We start from the raw sequence: 19840 nt of genomic DNA on the forward strand, positions 1-19840 counted from the left end.
AACGACAGATTTTTACCTTGTCAGCTCGGGGATTCGATCTTGCAACCTTTCGGTTACTAGTCCAACGCTCTAACCACTAGGCTACCTGCCGCCCCAATGGTTAAGTTGCTATGGTGGTAGGTGCCAGGCGCACCGGTTTGTGTCAAGAACTGCAACGTTGCTGAGTTTTTCACCCTCAACTGTTTCCTGTGTGTATCAAGAATGGTCTACCACCCAAAGGATATCCAGCCAAATTGACACAACTGTGGGAAGCAATTGAATCAACATGGGCCAGCATCCCTGTGTTACGCTTTTGATACCTTGTAGAGTCCATGCCCCGGGGGGAGTGCAACTCAATATTAGGACGGTGTTCTTAATATTTTGTACACTTAGTGTATATCTGTATTTATCATAGGTCCGTGATAGAAATATTGAGAGAGACAGAGAGCGACAGAGAGAGACAGAGGGAGATAGAGACTGAAAGGCAGTGACAGATTGAGAGAATGCCAAACAGGCAGCAATACACCTCTATTCCACCATGTCAGAAGACGGTTGTAGAGAGATTGCTGCCAACTTGGTTTTTGTCACCCTGTGAGCTACAGATGGCTTTACACACACCCACGCAACGTAAACCCACTCAGCTCCTCGTCAGTCCCTGGCCTGTTCCCTGTCCCTAATCCCTGACTGGGTTTAATCTGATTCTGTAGTGGAGGTGAAATCCCCTTTGGAAGGCTCATAGCCGACATAGGAATAGAAACACGTGCTCATGTAACAGCTTCACGCACTATTATAACACCATGGCAGCACAGATACTGATACAGACACAAGTCTGTAATTTCAACGTGTTTCAAGCTGATCACCATTGTCTCTGTTCCCATGAGCTCCATGGTAACCTGCCTAAATGACTATCGTCCCACAGCACTCACATATGTGATCATGAAATGCTTTGAAAGGCTGGTCATGACACACATCAACACCATTATCCCAGAGACCCTGGACCCACTCCAATTTGCATACCGCCCCAACAATTCACAGATGAGACAATCTCAATTGCACTTCACACTGCTCTCTCCCACCTGGACAAGAGGAATGCCTATGTGAGAATGATGTTCATTGACTACAGCTAAGCATTCAACACCATAGTCCTGTTCCAAGCTCATCACCAAGCTTGGAACCCCATCTCCCTCTGCAACTGGATGCTGGACTTCCTGACTGGCCGCCCCCAGGTGGTCAGGGCAGGCAACAACACCTCCACCACGCTGACCCTGAACATGGGGGCCCCCTCAGGGGTGTGTACTTAGTCCTCTCCTGTACTCCCTGTTTACCCACGACTGCATGGCCACGGACAACCCCAACACCATCATCAAGTTTGCTGACGGCATGAAAGTGATAGGCCTGATCACTGACGGTGATGACACGGCATACAGAGAGGAGGTCAGAGACCTCCCAGCTAGCACATTTGATTCCTTGGAAGTTGTGGGGAACGTACGTTTTTGGTTTCCCATTGGTGCTGGGAACAAAGCCAAAGTATCCTGACCGGTAAATCCAAATGTTTTTTAAATGTTTTGAGAAAGGAAGTTAAATTTTGGCCTGTTCTAGAGGTCTCAAGAAAGTTCTGGGAACGTTGTACTATGGTTCCCTGAACGTTTTCCAGGGAGGTTTTATAAAAACAAACCTAGAGTCGATGTCTGTGGCCCCACAAAAAAAATCCCATCAAAAATCCCCATCAAAATCTGTCAGTTTAAGCTAGAGATATGTTTTTTTGCATGGGCAACCAACTGCATCCGCCGATGTCGCCCTTCCGCATCTGCGGTGAAAAGTGGCAGAGCTAGAGCGGTGTTTGTCAGACCATGAGACATCCTGAAAACCGGTCTTCTCACAAAACGTCTATTGCATCCGAACACTTTATATACTATTATGACCACTCTATGGAAAGATAAGACTCTGAAGTCGTTAGATCCAATCTGCCAACTTCTGTATGCAGCATCTGAACCGTTTGGGCTACACACTAATACCCGTCTGTGTAAAGATGAGTTTCTCACGAACACGTACATGTTGGTTGTTTTGCACTAGGATGAACACAAGTCCAACAAGACTAGTCTGAAGGTAACCGGGTACCATTTTTAAAAAATGAATGGAAGTATATATATGGAGATAGTTTAGTGCCTAAAATAAGGGGTTAAATACATCAAATATATATATAGTTTCCTGATCTTTCTTATATCTCTCAGATATAGGACAGGCACTACAGAACAAACTTCCTTTAGATTTTGGGGGGGACTATCTATTTATCCATGTATGAAGCTGTTATTCAATGCATTTCTATGGGCTAATAGCAATAAGGCCAAATTCAATGTTTCATCAAATAATTTTGTATATATTTTTTGATACCATAAGGGGTCCTAAACTCAAAATAGAATATCTAAATGATTACTGGTATGGCCATCTTAAAATAATTCCATGTTAGTAGTTTTCTTGTGTTTAAAAAAAAAAAGTTATCTTAATGTTCTGAGAACATGACATTAAATAGAACCATGAGGAAACCTGTAGGAAACGTTATGCTGAAGTACTGAAATTTCCACAGAACAACGTTGTTTCATAATGTTCTCTGAACTATTTGAGAACATTCCCTATTTCAAATCAGTTGGAGAACGTTCCTAGAACATTACCAAAAATGTATTAAGTGTAACCATGTTTGACCTGTTCGGAAACATTCTGTCTAAGTAATGAAATACCAAGAAAATGTGTTTTTTTGTCAAATTCTTTAAATGTGCTGAGAATGTTTGAAACCCATGCAACTATCCTGCACCATTCCCAGAACGTTGTGGGAAGGTTGTATGCAAAATAACCATAGGACAACCACTCTCTCACCAAGCATTAGGAAACATATACAGCAGTTCTCAAATGCAGTGCAATTGACTTTTTCCATATGTTCCTGTGTTAAAGCCTGAATTCAAAATAAATTAAATATTTTTTTCTCACACATCTCACACACAATACCCCATAATGACAAAAATAAAATGTTTTTAATACATTTATTGAAAATGAAATTCAGAAATATCTAATTTACACCCCTGAGTCAAACCTTTGTAATCAAATAACATTTTATTGGTCACATACACACGGTTAGCAGATATCACCGGATTCCTGCCGTAAGCTCTGGACCTTTGCATTGGATCATCGCAGCTAGCTAGCTGCTACCGAGTGGCTATAGTGGCTAACACCCTTGTCCCGAAGCTAGCACCAGTTAGCCTCGAGCCAGGCGCATCTCCCGGCTGGCAAACTAAATTACTCCAGCTATAATATCTCTTTTGCCAATAGGCCTGGACACTTTGTTGACACGGAGCCCCGACGAACCATCACGACTGGTCTGCCGATGTAATTCCGTCCGATGTGCCCTCAACCGGCCTTTGTCGGACGTAGGTAAAGATGACACCATTCTATATACTTCTGGCCCTTTGGACACTGTTAACAAACCTCCAAACGAGCTTCAATGCCATACAACACTCCTTCCGTGGCCTCCAACTGCTCTTAAACGCTAGTAAAACTAAATGCATGCTCTTCAACCGATCGCTGCCCGCACCTGCCCGCCCGACTAGCATCACTACTCTGGACGGTTCTTAGAATATGTGGACAACTGCAAATATCTAGGTTTCTGGCTAGACTGTAAACTCTCTTTCCAGACTGATATTAAGCATCTCCAATCCAAAATTAAATCTCGAATCGGCTTCCTATTTCGCAACAAAGCCTCCTTGACTCACGCTGCCAAACATACCCTCGTAAAACTGACTATCCTACCGATCCTCGACTTTGGCGATGTCATTTACAATATAGCCTCCAACACTCTACTCAGCAAACTGGATGCAGTCTATCACAGTGCCTTCCATTTTGTCACCAAAGCCCCATATACCACCCACCACTGCGACCTGTATGCTCTCGTCGGCTGGCCCTCGTTACATATTTGTCACCAGACCCACTGGCTCCAGGTCATCTATAAGTCTTTGCTAGGTAAAGCTCTGTCTTATCTCAGCTCACTGGTCACCATAACAACACCCACCCCGGTGTGGGTGTTGAACCAGACTTGTAGAGGTCTACAATTATTTGTCTGAGGTCTTGGCTGATTTATTTAGATTTTACCATGATGTCAAGCAAAGAGGCACTGAGTTTGAAGGTAGACCTTGAAATACATCCACAGGTACACCTGCAATTGACTCAAATGATGTCAATTAGTAGTAGCAGTAGCTTCTAAAGCCATGACCCAATTTTCTGAAATTTTCCAAGCTGTTTAAAGGCACAGTCAACTTAGTGTTTGTAAACTTCTGACCCACTGGATTTGTGATACAGTGAATTATAATTGAAAATATCTGTCTGTAAACAATTGTTGGAAAAATGACTTGTGTCATGCACAACGTAGATGTCCTAACTGACTTGCCAAAACTATAGTTTGTTAACAAGAAATTTGTGGATTGGTTGAAAAACAAGTTTTAATATCTCCAACCTAAGTGTATGTAAACTTCCGACTTCAACTGTCTTTCTAGAGGGCTCTATTTTCGACTGGTGTTAAGCTGGCGCTAGTGTGAAACACAGGTTAGTTTGCAATTTCATTATACAAAAACTGCCGCACTGGTGTTTTTACCTGTCTTATATCAGCTAATTTCAGGCAGTGCTGATGGGGATTTACAGTAAGATGGTTTTAGTGGTAATGCAGTTGGTTACGGAAACGCCCCTATCCAACCGTGACGCACACTGTCCATATGCACATGAAACAAGAGTAGCCCAATGTGCTTTTGGGGCCTGAATACTTCATATTTAGAAACATAAAAAACGTGTGTTTTTTCCCATTTTATTTGATTAAAGACCAAGCATAGCCTCCCCTCCTCTCAATTATGGCTTTTTTTTGTCTGCCCAATGCTACCGCAAAAGTAGTCAGGACGATGAAGGGTTTTGCAAAGCTTTATTCAAATATTACATTTGTAGGCAGGTCCACATTATTTATTTTAGCCATGCAGGTCCTGTTTTGGATTTGCGTAAAACTCCCTCCATGCTCATCATGAAACGAGAGATGCGTACCTCTGTGAATACCGGTGAACCTCGTATTTAAAAGTTATCTGTAACCTGTAAAAATGGCTTATTTTCTGTTTCATATATTATCCAAAACCCAAGCCCTCCCTTAGGCCTATTATTTTTTATTTCACCTTTATTTAACCAGGTAGGCTAGTTGAGAACAAGTTCTCATTTACAACTGCAACCTGGCCAAGATAAAGCATAGCAGTGTGAACAGACAACACAGAGTTACACATGGAGTAAACAATAAACAAGTCAATAAAGCTGTAGAAAAAAGAAGAAAAAAAATAGTCTATATACATTGTGTGCAAAAGGCATGAGGAGGTAGGCAAATAATTACAATTTAGCAGATTAACACTGGAGTGATAAATGATCAGATGGTCATGTGCAGGTAAAGATACTGGTGTGCAAAAGAGCAGAAAAGTAAATAAATAAAAACAGTATGGGGATGAGGTAGGTAAATTGGGTGGGCTATTTACCGATGGACTATGTACAGCTGCAGCGATCGGTTAGCTGCTCAGATAGCAGATGTTTGAAGTTGGTGAGGGAGATAAAAGTCTCCAACTTCAGCGATTTTTGCAATTCGTTTCAGTCACAGGCAGCAGAGAACTGGAAGGAAAGGCGGCCAAATGAGGTGTTGGCTTTAGGGATGATCAGTGAGATCTGCTGGAGTGCGTGCTACGGGTTTGTGTTGCCATCGTGACCAGTGAACTGAGATAAGGCGGAGCTTTACCTAGCATGGACTTGTAGATGACCTGGAGCCAGTGGGTCTGGGGACGAATATGTAGCGAGGACCAGTCGACTAGAGCATACAGGTCGCAGTGGTGGGTGGTATAAGGTGCTTTAGTAACAAAACGGATGGCACTGTGATAAACTGCATCCAGTTTGCTGAGTAAAGTATTGGAAGCTATTTTGTAGATGACATCACCGAAGTCGAGGATCAGTAGGATAGTCAGTTTTACTAGGGTATGTTTGGCAGCGTGAGTGAAGGAGGCTTTGTTGCGAAATAGGAAGCCGATTCTAGATTTGATTTTAGATTGGAGATGTTTGATATGAGTCTGGAAGGAGAGTTTACAGTCTAGCCAGACACCTAGGTACTTATATAACGAAGGCTTGTTCAAAAGCAAAGTGTGTCTTTTTATCCTGGCGATTGTAAGATATCATTGCATTTTACATGTATTTTTTTTATTTGAAACTGCTTGTTTTTCATTAAATTTTATTACAACCAAACTTATTAGAATGTTTCACCTTCCTGGTTTTATGGAGACATCGTCCGCTTGCAATGCAACTTCTGGAAATGCGTGAATACGATCTGATCTGTAAAATTGTTCTGATTATGGTAATAAAACATAGGCCTATTTAGGATTTAGGAGCAGTATAACGGTGAGTGGACATTCTCCCTTTCTCTTTATATTGGATCTTTGTCTAGCTACTGTGAAAAGTGTGGATGTGCGTAAAACTCCATATTCTGCATTGTTTTAATATTATATGCCCACGGGAAGAAATAATGGTGACTGTAAGTGTGACATATCCTATTTTGTTTAGAATTTGATTAGAATGATTCATTCTCTTTTTAGGCCTTATCAATATTGAACTTAATCTTGCTTATTGACAATGTTTGGCGTGTCCATGCACAGCCATAATGCAATTTACAGTAGGCCTATCGCCTATATCAGTGTGAATACTAGCCATGCAATTACTTAGAACAATGTGGACTGCAAATGGGTTCAAGTTTACGTATTTTGTGAAGATAGCTCTACATTTTGTTATTTAATTTCTGTAAGCCATTTAACAAACTATAACTGACTAACATTGGAATTGGAGTTGATTCCAAGGCAATACATAATAGACCATAAATACACAGCATGAAGCAACCACATATTTCGCCATGGAGCACAGCGCCAGCAGGTGTGGCAATAATTGTGATAGTGAAATTAGCAAAAATATTTCTAACACAACCCCGAACATATTTCCTCATCAATCTACACACAACACCCCATAATGACAAAGCGAAAACAGGTTTTTAGAATGTTTTACAAATGTATTACAAATACAAAACAGAATTACCTTATTTATATAACTATTCAGACCCTTTGCTATGAGACTCGAAATTGAGCTCAGGTGCATCCTGTTTCCATTGTTCATCCTTGAGATGTTTCTACAACTTGATTGGAGTCCACCTGTGGTAAATTCAATTTATTGGAAGGCACACACCTGTCTATATAATGTCCCACAGTTGACAGTGCATGTCAGAGCAAAAACCAAGCCATGAGGTCGAAGGAATTGTCCGTAGAGCGCCGAGACAGGATTGTGTCAAGGCACAGATCTGGGGAAGGGTACCAAAACAATTCTGCAGCATTGAAGGTCCCAAATAACTGGCCGCCCGGCCAAACTGAGCAATTGGGGGAGAAGGGCCTTGATCAGGGAGGTTACCAGGAACCTGATGGTCACTCTGACATGGCTGCAGAGTTCCTCTGTGAAGATGGGAGAATCTCCCAGAAGGACAACCATCTCTGCAGCACTCCACCAATTACGCCTTTATGGTAGCGTGGCCAGACGGAAGCCACTCATCAGTAAAAGGCATGACAGCCCACTTGGAGTTTGCCAAAAGGCACCTAAAGAATCTCAGACCATGAGAAACAAGATTATCTGGTCTTATGAAACCAAGATTGAACTCTTTGGCATGAATACCAAGCGTCATGTCTGGCGGAAACATGGCACCATCCCTACGGTGAAGCATGGTGGTAGCAGCATCATGCTATGGGGATGTTTTTCAGTGGCAGGGACTGGGAGACTAGTCCGGATAGAGGGAAAGATGAACGGCGCAAAGTACAGAGAGACCCTTGATGAAAACCTGCTCCAGTGCGCTCATGACCTCAGACTGGGGCGAAGGTTCACCTTCTAACAGGACAACAACCCTAAGCACAGCCAAGACAACGCAGGAGTGGCTTCGGAACAAGTCTCTGAATGTCCTTGAGTGGCCCAGTCAGAACTTGAACCTGATCGAACATCTCTGGAGAGACCTGAAAATAGCTTTGCAGCAACACTCCCCATCCAAACTGACAGAGCTTGAGAGGATCTGAAGAGAAGAATGAGAGAAACTCCACAAATACAGGTGTGCCAAGCTTGTAGCGTCATACCCAAGACTCAAGGTTGTAATCACTTCCAAAGGTGCGTAAAGGGTCTGAATACTTAAGGAAATGTGATATTTTTGTAGGTTTTTTTTATAAATGTGCAAACATTTCTAAAAAAAAAAGTTTTTGCTTTGTAATTATGAGTATTGTGTGTAGATTGATGAGGGAAAACATATTTAATAGATTTTAGAATAAGGCTGTAATGTAACAAAATGTGGAAAAAGTCAAGGGGTCTGAATACTTTCCGAATGCACTGTAACCCAAACTAAGCTATCAGTGTTATTAAAAGTCTTATTGAAACATTCAGTGAATGTTTTAAGGAAGTTATTAAAAAAACTTAACATATAATTTCTGTTCTCAGAACAATTATAACACCTTCCAGGCAAACTTTCAGAAAGTTCTCAGAACTTCCCTGCAGCCTAAAAAAATGTACGTTTACAGAACAGACATTTTCACTTCCGTTCCCAGAACGTTTAAAAAGCTCTGTTTACCGGTCAGGATACTTATGGCTTCGTTCCCAGAATCAATGGGAAACCAAACATGTACATTCCCACAACTTCCAAAGAACCAAATGTGTTAGCTGGGTTGCACTAGAGGTGGTTAGAATTGTGAGAGGACAAGCCAATCCCTCAACCCCCCACCCACCTCACAGTTCCTCTCAAATGTGACAGCTGCACAGTGGCGACCCGTCATTCAGGGCAGGTTTTGAGCCCCACCTGTTTAGCTTAAATGTTTTTTTTTTAAATTGTTGTTGCCTGTTTTGCATGTTATTTTGGCATTAATACATGTCACATATCAGTTTGCAAATAATGTTTAAAAAAAAGCTGCATACAAACATGGTCTCTTTTTTGCTTTCTTGAGTAAGGCAGATGTTTCAGCCTAGCTCAGTGCTTTCAGTTGTGGTGGGGCAGCCAGTGGAAAATACAGAGCGTAGAGGTTGGAAATGTTCTCTAGTTGCGCCGTGATTGGCGTGATCAGTGTTCTGTCACTCATGGGGACACCGCGTCACCAAAAATTCAAGCCCCCTGGGGGTGCTGCCATAGATTTACATTAGAAGTAAATCTATGGCATTGGCCACAGATAAAATTACGTCAAATCACGTTATATCTACCATAGCTTTGATTGGACTGATCATGTCAACATCATACTTTCGAAATCTTAGCTAACAAGCTAGACAAGCAGTCATCATCATGAATCAAGTGGACAATCTACTGGCAAATCCTTTTCAAACCTTGTCATATGAAGAGAAATTATAGATAAAACATATCGGTGCTCACCGGCCATTGGACATAAACAATACACAACCAGTTGGAAATCGCAAATTCAACAATGAGTGGTTTGAAAGGAATCAGTGCCTAACTGCAATCACTAGCCTGCTATTCACTGGAGAGGGTGTGTGGTCCAAGTCTGGGTTTAAGGGTCTCTTTTCTAAGCTTAAAAGGATAAACATTCACATGTAACACAATAGGCCAGAAAAGGTTGAATACATTTGCCATTCTGTCAATCCAGTATGACTTTTGCCGCATTCAAAACAACTGGAAACTCGGAACTGGGAAAACTCAGACTTCAGTGAGTTCAAGACAACTGGGAACTCTGAAAAAAACTAGCTCCGACTGGGAAAATACGTTTGAACAATCATCCAACTCGGAATTCCAAGTCGGGAACTCTGGCCTCTTTCTAGAGCTCCGACCTGAAGATCACTGTCGTCATGATTCAACCTTGTTTTTTTTTTTTACGAGTTCCCAGTTGTCTTGAAAGCACCATAAGAATGGCAGACTTTGATGACAAAATTTTCCCACAAGAAGGATCGCCGTGCCACCTTCTGTTCAAGTGAACAGACAAGGCTCTGCTGATAGCCAGGTGTAGCGGTGGTAAGGATTCACTCCCTGGTGCTGAAAAGAAAGCTCTGTTGTTGGGACAGCTTTATTTTTGTGGGCACTGTTTGTCACCATTATAGTGCAATTCATGTATTGTTTAGTGCTGTGTTGTGTAGTGGCTTTTGTTTGCCACACCAAGAATTTACATGCTAAAATCGCCACTGCTTCTGCATAACGTAAAATCAAACAAACCATAAAACTCAAGGATACATTACCCTTAATGTGACTACAATAGGTAATGCAAGGTCACATATGTAAAGGAAATCATGTTCAAACAAATAGGAATAGCTTTGGGCCTTTAAACGGTTCTCTTTTCTAGTAGAGCAAATTCTTTTTTTCTACATTATCAGCAACACCTGGATACCAGTTTTGATTGAATAAGGAGAACCCCAACGTGCAATCGGATCCGGAGAAGACCATACACCGCCACTGTTGGTTTTCACGGTTAACAATTTGTTAATATGGCTGCAGTTCAAGTTTCTGGGCTGGAGCCTAATACTGTGTGAAAAGGCTTTAGCTCTTCAGGCCCATAAGTGGAATTTTCCGGAAAAAAATCAACACTGAAGAACACAGCACACATTTTCCTGATGGTTTCATTCCTAATCTGAAAAAAAAACATTGGTCAGCAGCTTCTGCTCAATCAATACCAATAACCTTAGCATGGATGAGGTTCTGTAGACAGCTGCCACTGACTGACTGCTCTTCCATCAGCAACCTCTTAGACCGCATCTACTAAACTGTTCATCTCATCTGGCAGCCAGCCTCTGCCAGGACTAAAGACGCTCACAATGAAACAATGTGCATGCACTTTAGGGTGCATCTTAATAGTCTACAGTGACTTCCTTTCCTTGTCTCCTTTTCTTACTTTACACTCCTTTGGAGTCACAGGATAGGTAGAAATATTTCAGGAATTTCATTTCACTTGAATTTCATTTTAACATCTTTCACCATTACAGATGAAGGAAATGAAAGGGAGCCACTTGCACCCTCAGTGTTTGAATGGTTGAAAATATATTACCCCAGACCCTCACAGAGAGATGGGAATAAGGTCTTCAAAGACATTGAAGGTCTAACCAGGAGTTCATGCAAGCCTGCCCCCTAGTGATCATGTTTGTGTGTCACATCATGAGAGGTTCAAGCCAGGCATTGAATAAAAACATATAATTGCAGGCTCTCTTTTAATCAGAGAAATATGATTAAAAACCATTTTCAAAAACACAAAATACAACAATTAAAAGGTAAAAGTTAACCGTGTGTACTTGTATCCTGTATGAGCATTTAGTCTACAGTGTCACACCCTGATCTGTTTCACCTGTATTTGTGCTTGTCTCCACCCCCCTCCAGGTGTTGCCCATTTCCCCATTATTAACCAAATCAAATCAAAGTTTATTTGTCACGTGCGTACAGTGAATCGTTTACTTACAGGCTCTAACCAATAGTGCAAAAAAGGTATTAGGTGAACAATAGGTAAGTAAAGAAATAAAACAACAGTAAAAAGACAGGCTATATACAGTAGAGAGGCTATAAAAGTAGCGAGGCTACATTGCCCAGACACTGGTTAGTTAGGCAGAATGTACATGTAGATATGGTTAAAGTGACTATGCATATATGATGACAAGAGAGTAGCAGTAGCGTAAAAGAGGGGTTGGCGGTTGGTGGGACACAATGCAGATAGCCCGGTTAGCCAATGTGCGGGAGCACTGGTTGCTCGGTCCAATTGAGGTAGTATGTACATGAATGTATAGTTAAAGTGACTATGCATATATGGTTGAAAGAGAGTAGCAGCAGCGTAAAAAGAGGGTTGGGGGGGACACAATGCAAATAGTCAGGGTAGCCATTTGATTACCTGTTCAGGAGTCTTATAGCTTGGGGGTAAAAATGTTGAAGCCTTTTTGTCCTAGACTTGGCACTATGTTACCGCTTGCCATGCGGTAGTATAGAGAACAGTCTATGACTGGGGTGGCTGTGGTCTTCCTCTAACACCGCCTGGTGTAGAGGTCCTGGATGGCAGGCAGCTTAGCCACAGTGATGTACTGGGCCGTATGCACTACCCTCTATAGTGCCTTGTGGTCAGAGGCCGAGCAATGATGCAACCAGTCAGGATGCTCTCGATGGTGCAGCTGTAGAACCTTTTGAGGAGCTCAGGACCCATGCCAAATCTTTTTAGTTTCCTGAGGGGGAATAGGCTTTGTCGTGCCCTCTTCATGACTGTCTTGGTGTATTTGGACCATTCTAGTTTGTTGTTGATGTGGACGCTAAGGAACTTGAAGCTCTCAACCTGCTCCACTACAGCCCTGTCAATGAGAATGGGGGCGTGCTCAGTCCTACTTTTCCTGTACTCAACAATCATCTCCTTAGTCTTGGTTACGTTGAGGGATAGGTTGTTATTCTGGCACCAACCGGGCAGGTCTATGACCTCCCTATAGGCTGTCTCGTCGTTGTCGGTGATCAGGCCTACCACTGTTGTGTCTTCTTCAAATGTATTGATGGTGTTGGAGTCGTGCATGGCCATGCAGTCGTGGGTGAACAGGGAGTACATTAGGGGGCTGAGCACACACCCCTGGGGAGCTCCAGTGTTGAGGATCAGCGTGGCAGATGTGTTGCTACCTACCCTCACCACCTGGGGGCGGCCCGTCAGGAAATCCAGGATCCAGTTGCAGAGGGAGGTGTTTAGTCCCAGAATCCTTAGCTTAGTGATGAGCTTTGAGGATACTATGGTGTTGAACGCTGAGCTGTAGTCAATGAATAGCATTCCCACATAAGTGTTCCTAATGTCCAGGTGGGAAAGGGCAGTGTGGAGTGCAATAAAGATTGCATCATCTGTGGATCTGTTTGGGTGGTATGCAAATTGGAGTGGGTCTAGGGTTTCTGGGATAATGGTGCTGATGTGAGCCATTACCAACATTTAAAAGGACTTCATGGCTACGGACGTTGAGTGCTCCGGGTCTGTAGTGTACTTGTACCTGTGTTCTCTGTTGCCAGTTCATTTTGTTTCGTCAAGCATACAAGTGGTTTTCCCGTGCTTCTGTCTTGCTCTAGATCCTGTTTTCTAGCTTTCCTGTTTTTTGACCATTCTGCCTGCCCGCCGTTCTGAACCTGCTCTGGACAACTCACCTCTGCCTGCCCTTGACCTGTCATTTGCCTGCCCCCCTGTTTCTGTAATAAACTTTTGCTACTTCGAAACTGTCTGCATCTGGGTCTTCTCCTGAGCTTTGTCTGTATACTAACATTCCCTTTCACAACTGGGATAGTACCTTATAGCTTGCTATGAAAGATGAATTACATTTATGTTAGATCAAAATACACATTTCTGTAAATACACTTAAGGCTACAGTGTAGGATTGGGACATCCATTTGTCTCTCATAAATGAAGGATATATAGTCATACATTTTTGAAAAATACAAATCAGGAGCTTGTTTTACTCAATTGATTGTAAACAATACCATTGCAAACAATATACAGTCGTGGCCAAAAGTTTTGAGAATGACAAATATAAATTTTCACAAAGTCTGCTGCCTCAGTTTGTATGATGACAATTTGCATATACTTCAGAATGTTATGAAGAGTGAGCAAATTAATTGCAAAGTCCTTCTTTGCCATACAAATGAACTGAATCTCCAAAAAACATTTCCACTGCATTTCAGCCCTGCCACAAAAGGACCAGCTGACATGTCAGTGATTCTCTCGTTAACACAGGTGTGAGTGTTGACGAGGACAGGGCTTGAGAGCACTCTGTCATACTGATTGAGTTCGAATAACAGACTGGAAGCTTCAAAAGGAGGGTGGTGCTTGGAATCATTGTTTAACACAAAAAAAGGCTTCACAGGCAAGGATATTGCTGCCAGTAAGATTGCACCTAAATCAACCATTTATCAGATCATCAAGAACTTCAAGGAGAGCGGTTCAATTGTTGCGAAGAAGGCTTCAGGGCGCCCAAGAAAGTCCAGCAAGTGCCAGGACCGTCTCCTAAAGTTGATTCAGCTGTGGGATCAGGGCAACACCAGTACAGCGTTTGCTCAGGAATGGCTGCAGGCAGGTGAGTGCATCTGCACGCACAGTGAGGCAAACACTTTTGGAGGATGGCCTGGAGTCAAGAAAAGGAAAACACAAAAAACATCAGGGACAGACTGATATTCTGCAAAAGGTACAGGGATTGGACTGCTGAGGACTGGGGTAAAGTAATTTTCTCTGATGAATCCCCTTTCCGATTGTTTGGGGCATCCGGAAAAAAGCTTGTCCGGGGAAGACAAGATGAGCGCTACCATCAGTCCTGTGCCATGCCAACAGTAAAACATCCTGAGATCATTCATATGTGGGGTTGCTTCTCAGCCAAGGGAGTGGGCTCACTCACAATTTTGCCTAAGAACACAGCCATGAATAAAGAATGGTACATACACATCCTCCGAGAGCAACTTCTCCCAACCATCCAGGAACAGTTTGGCGATGAACAATGCCTTTTCCAGCATGATGGAGCACCTTGCCATAAGGTGCTCTTGGGGAACAAAACATCGATATTTTAGGTCCATGGCCAGGAAACTCCCCAGACCTTAATCCCATTGAGAACTTGTGGTCAATCCTCAAGAGGTGGGTAGACAAACAAAACCCCACAAATTCTGACAAACTCCAAGCATTGATTATGCAAGAAAGGGCTGCCATCCGTCAGGATGTGGCCCAGAAGTTAATTGATAGCATGCCAGAGCGGATTGCAGAGGTCTTGAAAAAGAAAGGTCAACTCTGCAAATATTGACTCTTTGTATCAACTTCATGTAATTGTCAATAAAAGCCTTTGACACTTATGAAATGCTTGTAATTATACTTCAGTATTCCATAGTAACATCTGACAAAAATATCTAAAGACACTGAAGCAGCAAACTTTGGAAATTAATATTTGTGTCATTCTCAAAACTTTTGGCCATGACTGTATAGCTTCAAACTGGTCAGTCCTTGCATCTGGAGCGCTGTCTATGTGGTGTAATATTTTCCCATCCCTCAGCTGTATGTTCAAATAAGTGGCAGGATGGACATTTTTTGTATTTATTTTTATTTGCAGACTCTAGTTTTAAAGGTTTGTATGATATCTTTATGTTGATATTTATGTTTGATTTATGTACCTTTCTTTTGAGTCATTTTGAATTAAATCCATCATTCTCTAATATGTTTAAGAACCTTTGTTTAGCATTAATAAAGCATAACATGGCTGCATGGGCTTTATACTAATGCGACTCTATGCAGCCAATAACAATATCCGCGACAGGTATAATGCCAGGAACCTTTTGTGGATTTGACAGCTCTAACCCAGTTCCACCCCCAACACTGTCAAAACAACAGCTATGTGGGAGTCGGCTAGTTCAATCTGAATTAATCTAGCCCAAAGTCTAGTTAAAGGCCATAATAAAGTGCCTTCGGAAAGTATTCAGATCCCTTCACTTTTCCAGATTTTGTTACGTTAAAGCCTTATTCTAAAATTTAATAAAGTTTTTTCCCCTCATCAATCTATACACAATACCGCATAATGACAAAGCAAAAACTGTTTTTTAGAAATGTTTGCAAATTTATTTGCTCTGACACAAATGTATTTACTTTTGACACATTCTCTGTTTCTTCAAATTATTTCCAATCAAAATTACACTGAGCCCTACAGTGAAGGCACAATTTACGAGGACTTCAGTGCATTCAGACCGGAAGTCATGTGCCTGGTGTAAAATGGTTGGAGATGACAGGAAAAACAAGCGGTGAGGTTGTTCCTAGAATTTAACTAGAGCCATTAAGCAATTAACCCTTAGGCAGAAAGTTATCCAATGCTGGCAATGTCTTCTAGGTACTTTTCAAACCAATTACTGACAGAAAACAGACTGATTTCACATAATTTGGATCTAGTGCAAATAAAAATGAATGGTTTAAATTTCTTATTTCTGGTTCATAGGTTGGAAGGTTTACACCAAAACCGTTCACACAAATTAGCAACAGTGGCAGTGGGTAAGTTAGTTTTGAGTGGGTGGAGACTTCAGTAGGAGCAATGGAATGGTCTAAAATGAGAAGAACCGGCATGGTATACTGATGGTTTCTCGGAACTGATGGCTTCTACGGTAAGGTGGAGTACATTTTATCTCAGCCTAACCCTTTTCCTAACCTTAACCTAATTATCCTAACATGCTACTTTAATTCTCCTAACCTGCTACTTTAATTCTCCTAACCTGCTACTTTAATTCTCCTAACCTGCTACGTTAATTCTTCTTATCTGCCATGTTAATTCTCCTAACCTGCTACATTAATTCTCCCTCAAGCCACAACTGTGAAAGCCATTAGTTCCAAAAAACTATCAGTGTCACCACACTTGGGCCATGCAAAACGAACTTGGCCAATGTTAATGGACATAAGCCACCTGGCTTACATTTCTAACAGATAGATGAACCCAGAACATGTATAATGCTACTAAAAAATCAAATACATAAAAAAAGATTATGTTAAAGAATAAAACATTGCTGTTTACATCTACTGATGTTGACACAAAGCTTGAAATGGAATGTTTTTTTTTTATGATGGAATGGAATGCAATGCTGATAGTTGATGTCTGACAATTGAAACGTAATTTTCCCAAAATGTTCCCTATTTGCATGACATTTCGCACGATAAAAAAACATTTAGCATATTCTCTGATTCTAAAGCCACGTTTATACCTGCCGCTAACATGTGTCCAGTGTCCACATACAGTGGACGGATGAGACACACATTTTTGTGTCGACGGAACAGACCTTGATCAGATAGTGATTTGATAATCTTGATCGGATGACGACCACATGTTAATGCAAGGTGTAAACAGGACTTAAGAGGTCTTGCATGTCCATTGAGTCCAACTGCCAAAGACAAGTATTCATTAAGAGATGCCTAAAGGAAGCTATGTCAACAACAGCTGTTTTCACCATTGTTTCGAGTTAAGAAATCACTATTTCAAAGAAAATAAAAAAGCATATTATGCTAATCAATACGGCAGAAAAACCTGGCTAAAAGTTAATTAAATATACCACGAGGATGCCTTATTTCTTTAAACATTAAATTTGTCATCCCTTTTCAACTGCAGTTGTTGTAGAAAGTGCCATCAGTGTTTGTGGTGAGATGGCGATGTTGAAATGGGTGAGGGTAGAAATATATGCCTAAGATGGCTGATGTTCACATATTGAACATCAACTCACACATGCTCTCATTCAAAGATGCTCTGACAAACACACACACATTCATAGATGCAGTGAAAAAACACATACATTCTTTTTCACATTCATAGATTCACAGAAATGTACACTACATCGCACACGCACACACACTGTACATGCACACAGACACACACACCTGTACAAAGCGATGGAGTGTAGGCTATTCTGGAGTTTTACTGTTCCTGTTCCTTAGCCTGGGCCTGAGCAAGGGCTTTCTCTGCACTGGATGAGCCCTCGAAGCGTTGTGAGGCGATGGCCGCTTGGTGGGACATGCTCTTTTTCACCATGTCCCCCTTCCTCCACAGAGTGATCTCCTAGAACAAGGCAATAAAACAGAATGAAACGGGGAGAGACTACCTGGACTTGTCCAATAAGAACGTCCATTTTTATTTCCCGTTGTGATAATGAACACATCCCAGTTTAACTACTGCACTCACCAACACACAGCCTACTATACTCAACCTTGTCTCAGGATGGTAAGTTGGTGGTTGAAGATATCCCTCTAGTGGTGTGGGGGCTGTGCTTTGGCAAAGTGGGTGGGGTTATATCCTGCCTGTTTGGCCCTGTCCGGGGGTATCATCGGATGGGGCCATAGTGTCTCCTGACCCGTCCTGTCTCAGCCTCCAGTATTTATGCTGCAGTAGTGTGTGTCGGGGGGCTAGGGTCAGTCTGTTATATCTGGAGAATTTATCCTGTCTTATCCGGTGTCCTGTGTGCATTTTAGGATGCTCTCTCTAATTCTCTCTTTCTTTCTTTCTCTCTCTCTCTCTCTGAGGACCGGAGCCCTAGGACCATGCCTCAGGACTACCTGGCATGATGACTCCTAGTTGTCCCCAGTCCACCTGGCCGTGCTGCTGCTCCAGTTTCAACTGTTCTGCCTGTGGCTATGGAATCCTGACCTGTTCACTGTGATTACTATTATTTGACCATGCTGGTCATTTATGAACATTTGAACATCTTAGCCATGTTGTTATAATCTCCACCCGGCACAGCCAGAAGAGGACTGGCCACCCCTCATAGCCTGGTTCCTCTCTAGGTTTCCTTTCTAGGGAGTTTTTCCTAGCCACCGTGCTTCTACACCTGCATTGCTTATTGTTTGGGGATTTAGGCTGGGTTTCTGTACAGCACTTTGATATATCAGCTGATGTAAGAAGGGCTATATAAATACATTTGATTTGGTGTACACCTCATGTTACAATTTGCTATGGTGTGATACAGGTATGATAGGACCTCTATTTGATGTCCTTTCTTTACATCCCAATACAAATACATTTTTTGTTACAGCCTACTGTTTCACAGCACCCATACACAGAGTTGAAATGAACAATGTGCTGACCTTGACATGAACCACAAATTTGTCACCAATCAGATCAAATAGAACAACAGCAGCTACCTGCCTGCCATTCTATCTCTATTGTGTGTTTACTGTTTATACTGTCTCTACTATGTATCTGCATGTACCTGCTGTTTGAAGTAACGCCTCTCCTCCTCATCTATGAGTACTAGGTTGAGGTAGTACCGCACAGAGTACTTCTTGTTGATGTCCCTCATTGTAGGAGTCATCTCATAGCCAGCCAGAAATAGTCGGATAGGGATGGACTCGCCTGAAAGACAAAAGCCATACTATTAAAGTGATAGTTCACTGTAAAATATATGTTTTTTGTCAGACGTTTTCAATCCAAGTCCCATGCCCATTGTTTGTGTAAATCCAGCATGGAGGCTGGTAAAAGGAGAATCCGCAGGATGTGCTCATTGTAATGGCGGGAATAAAGTCAACGGAAAACTATCAAACATACAGTTCCATTCCAGCCATTAGAATGAGCCCTTCCTCTGGTTTCTCCTTCCACCAGCCTCCACTGGTTGTCGTGTGTGCCACTTACCTCTCACTGGTGCTCCGTCCATAATCTCATACTTGGCTATGGTGTCATTCTCATGGTACACATTTGGGCCCGTGCCTGTCGTTTCTCGCTTGATGATGTCAATCTCCATGTGTCTGATCTTGAGCCGTACCAAGAGGAAGTAAATCTTTCCCACGATTACATCTTTTAGGTGGTATCTGCATTAAAGGGACAGTTCACAGTTAAAGGGACTGTTTAAATGGCATATTTAGGTTATGGTTTCCTTACCTTGAAAGCAGTCTATGGACAAGGAGAGACCGAAATCCACACTTTGGTTTTGATTAACTATCCACTTCCATCCAATGCTAATAAACAGTAATGACAGAAGTTGTCATAACAAGTAATTGACAATGTTTCACTCGCCTCAAACTGATCAGTGTTTAATTTGCGACAAAAGCTACTTCAAATGTCCTATTACATTCAGATGTTTTTTCCTCAAAAATCATACGATACAGCACTATCAACAAGGCAGATCCTACAGGCCATAATTTTGTGCCACAAAAAGGGACTCAGGAAAATTTTAATTGGCTCAGAACAGGGAAGCACGGCTGGCCCTTGGATGTACACAGAGAGCTAACATAAATATATATATTTTTAGATATATTTTATTTAACCTTTATTTAACTAAGCAAGTCAGTTAAGAACAAATTCTTATTTACAATGACAGCCTACCCGGCCA

At 41.9% G+C, this 19840-nt stretch overlaps 1 protein-coding gene across 3 annotated transcripts in view; it reads right to left on the bottom strand.

Annotated features, from left to right (window-relative positions):
* The window catches only part of LOC110533524 (vacuolar protein sorting-associated protein 26B-like), a 28692-nt gene that overhangs the window by 4596 nt on the left and 4256 nt on the right, over positions 1-19840 (bottom strand). Inside the window, exons 4-6 of one of the 3 annotated variants that reach the window (XM_090186168.1) lie at positions 19144-19319; positions 18725-18867; positions 17400-17577 (exon numbers count right to left, since the gene is read on the bottom strand). In XM_090186168.1, coding sequence (XP_090042294.1) covers positions 17437-17577; positions 18725-18867; positions 19144-19319 — 460 coding nt within the window. In that variant the 3' untranslated portion in view covers positions 17400-17436. Of the gene's footprint in view, positions 1-15585; positions 17621-18724; positions 18868-19143; positions 19320-19840 lie in introns of those variants that run through there. The other 2 variants (XM_021617817.3, XM_090186169.1) reach the window with 2 other exon arrangements.

Source organism: Oncorhynchus mykiss, chromosome 10 (genome assembly GCF_057628025.1).
Source record: "Oncorhynchus mykiss isolate SJ-2025 chromosome 10, ASM5762802v1, whole genome shotgun sequence".
Lineage (NCBI taxonomy): Eukaryota > Metazoa > Chordata > Actinopteri > Salmoniformes > Salmonidae > Oncorhynchus > Oncorhynchus mykiss.